Here is a 9931-nt window from a genome sequence, read left to right as displayed (position 1 = left end):
CATGCCATTGGCATCAACTGAGTGAGAATTGGGCAGGTTCCGTACTGGATGTATGATTCACTCGACCAGATTATTTGCCTGAAAAAAATAACATTTATGTAGCACCTCTTATGACCTCAAGACATCCCAAAGTGCTTTGCAACCAATTCAAGGTTCGGTCACTGCTGCAAGGTGATGCAGCAGCTCACTGGAGTTGAGCAAGATCCCACCAAGCCAGAGAATCAGTTTTTGTGATGTTGATTCACAGCTGAGTATTGACCAGGTCGTGGGAGATAACTCTCATGCCTGTCTTTCAAATATTGCTTTTCTGTCCATCTGAAAGAGCTGTCGGGATGTCAGAGCAATTCATCTTAGCGCCTTGAAGCCAGTCGTCCTCTCTTACTGACTTTCTATATTGACATATTCTTTATTCTCTCTCTTCCAGGTCTGCTTCTTCCTCACTCACGTGTCGGTCACAATTTCCTCAGTTCCTGCTGGCTGACCAATTCTGTCAGTGTTTGTGACAAAGTTGCTAGCTGTGGCTTTGTAATGAACAAATAGTGGTCTTTTGACTGACTGGCATGCACTGGTAACAAACTGCAGCATCCACGATCATAAATCCACCCTGTCACAATTTTGAAAGTCCCGTTTAAACCATTTCAGTAAAGGAAAGGCATCGACCTTGCCTGCCTTTTCAAGTGTTCATCCCTGTTTCAAATCCACCTGGAAACTGGTGGCACTGTAGGCAGTGAAGAAGGCTTTCTAACAATGCAAAGAGATCTGGATCATATGAGTCAATGAAAAATGGCAGATAGAGTTCGATCTGGATAGATATGAGCTATTGCATTTTGGTACAACAAACAAGGGTAGAACTTATACAATTAATGGTTGGGCCTTGTGTGGTGTTGTAGAACAGAAGGACCTGGGGTACTTAATTCTTTGAAGTTTGCGTCACCTATAGACAAGCTGGTTAAAAAGGCACTTGGAATGCTTGCCTTCATTGCTCAGTCCTTTTGAGTATAGGAGTTGTGAAGTCATGTTGAGGTTATACAGAACACAGGTGAGGCCTCTTCTGGAATACTGTGTCCAGTTCTGGTCACCCAGTTATAGGAAGGATATTATTAATCTGGAGGGGATTCAGAAGAGATTTACTAGGATGTTGCCGGGTATAGAAGGTTTGAGTTATAAAGAAAGACTGGATGGGCTGGGACTTTTTTCATTGGAGCATAGGTGGTTGAGAGGCGATATAACTGAAGGATATAAAATAATGAGACGTATAGATAGAGCAAATGGGAGTTATCTTTTCCCTAGGATGGGGGACTTCAAGACTAGCGGGCACATTTTTAGGGTGAGAGGAGAGACACTTTAAAAAACTTAAGAGGGACAATTTTTTTATACATAGGGTGGTTCACATGTGGAGTGAACTTCCTGAGGAAGTGGTGCATGTGGGCACAATTACAGTGTTTAAAAGACATTGAACTAATAATATAAACAGGAAAGGTTTGGAGGGATATGGACCAGGAGCAGGCAGGTGGGACTAGTTGAGCTTGGGACTATGGTCTGCATGGACTGGGTGGGCGGTAGGGTCTGTTTCCGTGCTGTATGACTGTGACTGTTTCCCCTCTTCCCTGCTGTAATTGTTTCCATTCCTCTCTGCGCCATAACTGCCGCTTTTTTTTTATTCCAGTCCGGCTTTTTTAAAGCAGTCCCCGATTTTGATTCCTTCCTTTTTGCCGTTCGTCTGTTTGGGCCCTAAACTCTGGATTTCCCTTCCTAATCCTTTCCACTCTCCCCTTCTAAGAGGCTGCACTGACCTCCGGGATCAAGCTTTTTGCCCATCTGTCCTCGTGTCAAACATTTCTTCACAAAAGCACATTGGGAAGTTTTATTGCATTAAAGGCGCTAAATAAATGCAACTTGACGTTAGTCTTTAAACTCGCAGTCACGCTTTTTTTTTCTTTATCAGTTCATACAATCAAGTTCAAAGCGGTGTTGACAGCAATGTTAATCAGTCTGGTGCACTCCAGATGTAGCTCGGATTTAACGCCGCTCTGATTTTATGTGCAAGCCACGGTCTCACTGCAAACTTGTTTCAAATAGAATCTTAAAAGAGGGATATTGCATTCATTTACATACAGTAAGTGCTGCAAGCCTCTTCCTATTTCTTTTTTTTTTGCAGCTTGATAAATATAGTTGGGTGCATTCGTCTCCAGACTATCGAAAACGCCGCAGTGTGGAGCTTTTTAATGCTTCCCCTGAATGGACACTGGGACGAGTGAACGTTAATCGATTGTGTCCTCTGCTCCTCTTGCTGTAAGTTGTTCGTCCCATTCTCTCGTCCTCTTGAGTGCCTCTGTCACACGCTGCTGTATTATTTACAGAGATGACTCGCGTTACAGCAAAGGATACCTGTCCCCTGCTCCTGCCGACACATCGAAAACCCAACCCACTGTGTACCAGCAGCGTCTGATCTCACACCCGCCCACTTCACATCTCCAAACACACACACACACACACACCATCCCTTGCAAAATCCCTAGTGAGGCTGCAACCTCTCTTGGCTTCCAGTTCCCCTGCTCACCCGGTTACAGTTTGGAGTGTCTCCCACTCTTAGAGCCTGATACTGTCGATGCATGGTCTATTCCATACAGCAGCAGACCGACTCCAGGAGAGAGCATCCCACACAGGTAATGGGGCAGCTGTATTGCAGACGCAAAAGGGTTTCGCAGACTTCCTGCTCGGTTGCTTTCCTGCGCTTTAATTCCAGTCAAAACGCGATCAATATCTGGAGATTAAATATTAACCGCTCCACATATATTCTCTGAATGCGCTTTGGAAAGTGCTGGTCACATTAATAGACCTGCTAAGTGATGTTCAGTTATCAAATATCCTTGTGCTTAACTTAGATAGCTAAACCTATCTAAGCCCCTGAAAGTGCATGTGTCACTGTAGACTGATGTATTATTTTGTGTCACAAGGTTAAAGTGCATCCTTGGGGAGACAAGCAGTATTTTTGTTTCCCATGGCAGCTCTCGATTGAGTTTTGCTTATTGGAGTCTCTCTGTACGATATTAGGACTGAATACAGTGAGTAATGATAACTGGTGACAACTGACTGGACTGTGGTTGGAGGTGCCAGTGAAAGCAAATAGATGCTGATCACTTGATGACTGAATTCATTTTGTTTTGCTTAAATCCTCCAGGCAGGCACGCAGGAATAGAAATAGATCCAGTGGATCGCAGGGAGCCAGAGACTGGGCGTTTCCGAGCATTACACTCGGGCCTTCCCCAATTTAGTTTGAAGAAGAGATTCGAGGATGATTCTCCCGGCAGCACTGCTGCTGGTATCTCGGTTCAGTGTTGCACGTTGTACCTCAGAGACCTGGTCCCTGTGTCCCCGAGGCTGTGAGTGCAGAGAGGGCCTCAAGTATGTCAACTGCTCAGCTGCTTCACTGCAACAAGTTCCCCCCAGCTTCCCAACAGATACAGAGCAGCTGGATCTTTCTAAGAATAACCTGACCATTCTCCCAGCCGGCGTCTTCCAATCGCTCTGGAGAATCAATATCCTCCTCATTGGCTCCAGCCGAGTTCAGAGAGTCCACGATGGAGCTTTTGCCTCTCTGGAGAACCTCTGGCGACTGGATCTCCGGCGAAACAACATCAGGGACCTGGGTGAGGGCTTTTCCATTGGCCTGTCCTTCCTCAATGAGTTGATCCTGTCAGACAACTACTTGGAGAAGTTGAATTCACTCATGTTCCAGTACCTGGACAATGTGCAGAAACTCTACCTGAATAATAACCAGATTTCCGAACTCTCCAGTGGGGCTTTCCGAAGTATGACCAGGCTACGGCAGCTCCACCTTCAGAATAACCAGCTGGCTAACCTGAGCAATGGTGTCTTCTTCATGCTGCAGAACCTGGAGGTGTTAAATCTTCAGGGCAACCTGATCAAAGATGTCGACACCGGCGTTTTCACATCGTTGACGAGTCTGACGCTCTTGAACCTGTCCCGAAATGGCTTGGAGCGAATTAAGTTCAAGACTTTCTTGGGTATCCAGACTTGGGGCACCCACATTTTGCTGGCCAAGAATAATTGGACCTGTGATTGTGAGCTGCAGAGGGTTTTTGGTAAACTGCATAATGTCCAACGCCTGCTGGTGGATGACTATGACAACGTGATCTGCTTGGAACCTCCCGCCCTGAGGGACTTGCCATTGGCATCTGTTGACACTCAATTGTGCATAGCAGAGACTGTCACGGTGCTGGTTATAACAGTGACAGTCTTCATCACTGTTGTCGCTGCTATTGTAATGGCTGAAAGGAATAGGAAGAAACGAACAGGGAAACACTGGAGCGAAGAAAGTGAAGACTTTGATTCTCAAGATTAATGTATGTTATTAAGCGGACAAGGGTAACGTTAGGTCGCACATATCAGTGGGTCTCAGGGTAGATGAACCTCATGGTGTAGCACTTAGCTAGGAAGGTGCAATCCATTCTCTGGACTGAGTTCAAACTGGATATGCTGCAGTTGACATTGATGTCCCCAGAAGATGCAAGCAGATAAATCAACTTGCCTCATGGTGTATTGTGCAAATGGATTTGCATGGATGTTGTCTGGGGACAGGCTTGGATTCAGCTGTTCCATAGTCCCAACTCTCACTGTCTATGCTTATACAGGGGTGACATGTTGGGCGACTGTTTTGTCAGTACTGTCTTCGGAAGAGGCAGGCTTGGGGCAGGAAATTGAGGTCGGCCCCATCATAGACAGAAATGACCATCAGCTCCATAGGAACCCTGATCTGGCACAACAGCAGTGTAAAACATGTTTTCAGTTACATTTTGTAATTTGATAAAGACAATGCTGGTAGTTCTATTGACGGTAAAGGGAGATGCAAAGCTTACTGCACTTAGAACTTATCGTGTCAGAAATTAGATTTGGTTTTTTCCTAATTAAAAAAAAGCAATAGTTCAGGAGCGTTTCTGAGAATGGGACACTCTCCGATTAAGGTGAGTTCACCGAACACTTTGAATGACCTAAGGGTTAAAATGTCGTGGTATCTACCTGGTTCCTCAGATAGTTTTGGAAGCAGTGAGACGCCCAGCTGAAAGACCCACCTAATACTGTCCCACCTCTGGATAGATATCTGTCAGTTAATGGCCTGGGCATGGGGGGGTTGCTACCCAACTGATTCAATGATAGCCCTCAACTGAGGGCCATTATCCATGCTGCAGGTTGATGTAGCTGAGCACCTACCTGCTGGCAGATCAGATAAGAGCATTCACTCAACCCATCAGCAACTGAACAACAATAGCCACAACTATTATGATGCCCCTTACAGCCATAGGCTTCCACAGCCCTCAGAGAGGGCCTCCATTCTGAAGTGCTCTCAACCTCTCCTACCTCCCCCAACACTGCACCCCTCTCAGAGCTAGCCAGTGATGAGATTCTCTTACTGGTCCATCCTTTCATAAAGTCACAACTTCCTCCAGGGGCTGGAGTGCATTATCTCCCCCCACTGAATGCTATTTTAATGTCAGTTTTAAATTTCCTTTAAAATTAGGTATTTTCTTGTTTTGAGTAACCCCTTATGGTTTAGTTCCTCAATTGATTAGAACATTTGATTTAAGGGTTTTTGACTAATTTTCAAAGGAATGTTGCATTGCTATGTGGATGGCAGATGCTCGATGAGATTGCAAGGCAGAAATAGATCAAATCCCTGATTATTTTCTAAGTCAGGAAGCTGTAGCCCATTGCTGTCATAATGCTTCCCAGTTTGCACCAGATTTGTGTGAGGTTCTCAGTCATTATATTCTGCATTTAGTTGTATCAATTTCTTATTGCTCCCAAGGAAGCTAAAGGTTAAAGAGCATGCAATCTGTATCTAAGGCAGCTAAGGATACCAATAACAAGGGGCCAAGGAGACCCTCATACAACCTGTACATGTTTCTGAGTTGAGAAATGCTGAGACTCTAGCTGATTGGCCTTTGACTGGGAATTTGGGGAAGTCACAATCAGATTTTTGTTTTCAAATCGTCTTCAGAATATTATTTTTACCGAAGTTTAGGACTCAGGTTGGAGAATACATTCACAATTTGGGGTAGTGCTCAGTCACATCCTCTAGAAAGATGCCAGATTTAGTCCATCTGCTTGGTGACGGTGGTGGAAGGGCAACTAAACTTTAGTCTGAGTGCTTCCAGGCTGGGGAATTAGCTGGGATTCTCACTCATGCTCTTCACTGAGATCCTCCATTGGAAAACCTAGCTGTGTGGAATAATACGAATAATTTCCGATTGCAGGATCATATTGTGAGATTGTTTTACAGGGTAACTCTGGGAGCGGCACTAGATGTTGTGTTGGATGTGTGTGTGTGTATCCGTGTCTGTGTGTAATAGGGGCACAAAGGTTGGAGAGGAACATTGTCATGTTAACTAATTTCAGTTCCTGGCAATCACCATCAGGTAGAGCTTGTGACTTGAGTAAAAAAAAAATCGATCCGTGTCTTTTGGAGAAAAGGAGAAAAATACACAGGGATAAAAGAACGTTTTACTTTCTATTAGATGTCCCTGATCTCACTCTGTGAACTGTCAGCATGGGGACATAACTTCCACAAAAAGAGCCAGCGATTATATATGGTGGATTACTGCAGTCCCAGTTGTTAACAGATTTATCATTTAACCATAAGATATAGGAGCAGTAGTGGGCCATTCGGCCCATTGAGTCTGTTCCATCATGGCTGACATGTTTCTCAACTCCGATCTCTTGCCTTTGCTAATAACACTTGATCCCCTAACTACTCAAGACCTTATTGATCTCACACTCAATGACTTGGCCTCCATAAGCCTCTGTGGCAACAAGTTCCACAAATTAGCCACTGGCTGAAGAAGTTCCTTCTCATCTCAGTTCTAAAGGGTCATCTCTTCACTCTGAAGCAGTGCCCTCAGGTCCTAGTCTCTCTTAGCAGTGGAAACATCTTCTGTGCGTCCACTCTGTCCACACTTCTCAGTGTTCTATAAGTTTCAATCAAGTTCCTCCTCAACCTTCTAAACTTCATTGAGTACAGACCCAGAGCCCTCGACCGCTTTTCATATCTCAAACCCTTCATTCCTGGAATCATTATGTAAAACTCTTCAAGAAATCCTCCAACATCAGCATATCTTTCCTTCGATACAGGGCCCAAAACTACTCTCAATATTTCAAATGCGGCTTGTCCAGAGCCTTATACGGGCTCAGCAGTACATCCCTGCTCTTGTACACTAGCCCTCTCGAAATGTACAAGTGTATGTGAGGAACAGCTCATGAAGAGAACTGATGCAAGGCTCCAGTTGAAAATGGGCACCAGGTAGGCACAGAGCCAACCTAAAGCAAATGAAGTTTTATTTGGATGCCAGCCATGAGTTGCTGGTACCCCATTTTAAGTTTGAGTTGGCAGGAATTCAGTCAGATCATGTGGAGATTGGGGTGGGTGAAGGCAGGGGTTCGTGGTGGGTTGGTAATTTTTGGGGTTGACATATAGAATCTCAAAGGATTATAACAGCATCTCACAGAGTTTCAGTTTAAACAGGAGGAACAACCCACGAGGACAGTTCCCTGAGAGAGATTGGGAGGCCCTTTCTTGAGCAGTCCCTGTCATGATCACTGGTAGGGCAGGTCAGTGCCTGGCAAAATTGGGTGGCAGTGTGTTTGGTGAAGGGTGTACCTGAACTGAGCTTGAGATGTCACGCTTCTTCCAAACCACCCTCCTACCACCTCCCTTTGGTTGCCTGTTACACATTGAAGTAGCCTTCTCATAGAAACAGGCCGAATAGCTTTCTTCTGTGTTTTTTCAATCTATGGTTTGTCAGAGAGTCCATTAATAATGATGCAAGGATCAGTCCAGGCCTATAAGTCAGCTTTCAAACACTCCCATTGTATCCAGCAAGTGACAATGTAAGGTGTTTTGCTGCTAAGGTATTCTATAAAATTAAGTTGCTGAAATTCTTGATTCATTTGGAACCTTGCATTGCTTTATTTTGACCTCCTGCTATCTATTGTGGTAAACTGCTTGCCTGCAAATTCCCATGGCATTTGTTGTATCACTCAGTTAAACTGCACACATCTTACACATTTTAAACAGGAGATGTCATGGTGCAGTGTACCAGGAAGCCTGGATTCATGTCCCACCTGCCTCTGTGTCATAACATATCCGAACAGGTTGATTAAAAATCACCACTATATCTCATATCTCCCTTTTATTTGACTTTTCCTATCTGATGCTCTCTCTTGCCATTCAGTTTAGTCATTTTCGGGAAGGTGTTGCCCTGCTCAAGGTCATTTCTTTTCCCCCCCCTGGAGGGGATGGAACCACTTTCAACAACTATTCCCTCACCAAGTGCATCACTTTGTTTGTTTCTGGCTCTGATTCCTCCCCTAGCGCTGCCACCAAAGCCTTATCTTCATCTGCTGCAGGAAGGATATTATTAAATTGGAAAAGGGTGCGGAAAGGATTTACGAGGATATGAACGGGATTGGAGGGCTTGAGTCATAAGGAGAGGATGGATCGACTGGGACTTATTTTCTTGGAGCGTAGGAGGTTGAGGGGGTGACCTTCGAGAGGTTTTTTTTTTAAATCATGAGGGGCATAGGTGAATACCAGAAGTCTTTTCCCAGGGTGGGGGAGTTCAAAACTAGAGGGTCTAGGTTTAAGGTGAGAGGGGAAAGATTTAAAAGGGACCTGAGGAGTAACTTTTTCATACAGAGGGTGATACGTGTATGGAATGAACTTCCAGAGGAAGTGATAGATGCAGGTACAACACTTTGAACATTTAAAAGGCATTTGGACAGGGACATGAATAGGAAAGGGATATGGGCCAGACACATCCAATTGGGACTAAATTAGTTGGGAAACCTGGTCAGCATGGACCAGTTGGACTGAACGGTCTGTTTCTGGGCTGCAAAAATCGAAGACAACCTCTCAGTCTCCACTTTGTTATATTTTGTTGAAAGATTCCCAGCCTGCACACTTGCTCATATAAAGTTTATGTTCAGTGAACATTTCTTGGACATCCTGGAGAGATCTGTGTTGGATATCTTATGGAAGTAAGGGTTAATCATCAAACGTCCTTTGTATTCTCTATTAACAGACTTTCCAAAGTAAACAGGGCAGGGGAAAATGCTTGTGGTGGAGAGCAATAAGAAATAGTAATGATGCCAGCCTTTGGTATTTGAAGCGTAAGTTAAGGGGTGAAACTAATAAATGCAGATAAAATAATTCATGAACCATTGTACAGAAAGATAATGGCTGATAACCTTTGTTCTTAAAGAAGTTAACAATAGTTAGATCAGGAAGGGGTTCTTTGAGGGAATCAGCTCTGGTGTAAACAACTCCAACTGTTTATTGAGTTAAAAATCATACACCAGGTTATAGTCCAACAGGTTTAATTGGATGCACTAGCTTTCGGAGCGACGCTCCTTCATCAGTTAGTGCTTCCAATTAAACCTGCTGGACTATAACCTGGTGTTGTGTGATTTTTAACTTTGTACACCCCATTCCATCTCCAAATCATGACAACTGTTTCCTGTTTGAGAAGATTCAGGCGTAGATATGCCATGAGATTTTATCTATAGCATTGTTACTTTGGCCAAGGAAAGATATGATACATGAAGGAGTCTGGTTTTCAGGAAGATGTAGAAATAGAAAAGCTGCTTTTTGTGTATGCAGTTTGGCTGATCACAGTGCTGTGTGTCAACAAGGTATGTGCTGTATGCTGCACGACTGATTGTCTCACACTTAAACCAGAGGTAAGAGGAGGATGAACTTTAACAGTATTATGATGCAACGAGGGCCACAGAGAGGTGAAACTAGGACAGGGTGACAGTATAATATCAGGATTAAGTTGGGCTTTTTAAAGGACAGTTTAGATCCTTTTGCCATTGTCCCCTCCTCGTGCCAGCAAGCACATTACTAGATATGTTG

The 9931-nt window shown here is 44.2% G+C and overlaps 1 protein-coding gene across 2 annotated transcripts; it reads left to right on the top strand.

Annotated features, from left to right (window-relative positions):
• The first annotated feature begins 2162 nt into the window (after positions 1 to 2162).
• LOC122551356 (uncharacterized) lies at positions 2163 to 7408 on the top strand. 2 transcript variants are annotated; one of them, XM_043693098.2, is made up of 2 exons: positions 2163 to 2292; positions 3182 to 7408. In XM_043693098.2, the coding sequence occupies exon 2, from the start codon at positions 3296 to 3298 to the stop codon at positions 4364 to 4366; it is 1071 nt and encodes a 356-aa protein (XP_043549033.1). In that variant the 5' UTR covers positions 2163 to 2292; positions 3182 to 3295; the 3' UTR covers positions 4367 to 7408. The 2 variants fall into 2 exon arrangements, with proteins under 2 accessions (XP_043549033.1, XP_043549032.1); XM_043693097.2 differs by lacking the exon at positions 2163 to 2292 and adding an exon at positions 2339 to 2666.
• Positions 7409 to 9931: the final 2523 nt, after the last annotated feature.

The sequence above is a fragment of the Chiloscyllium plagiosum genome, unplaced genomic scaffold, assembly GCF_037043375.1.
Source record: "Chiloscyllium plagiosum isolate Xiang-an unplaced genomic scaffold, Cpla_swu_hap1 HiC_scaffold_7, whole genome shotgun sequence".
NCBI classification, from domain to species: Eukaryota; Metazoa; Chordata; class Chondrichthyes; order Orectolobiformes; family Hemiscylliidae; genus Chiloscyllium; species Chiloscyllium plagiosum.
This window is presented reverse-complemented; position numbering and strand designations above follow the sequence as displayed.

Excerpts from the sequence above, each read along its gene's own strand:
- LOC122551356 (XM_043693098.2), top strand. The coding sequence starts at position 3,296 with ATGATTCTCCCGGCAGCACTGCTGCTGGTATCTCGGTTCAGTGTTGCA.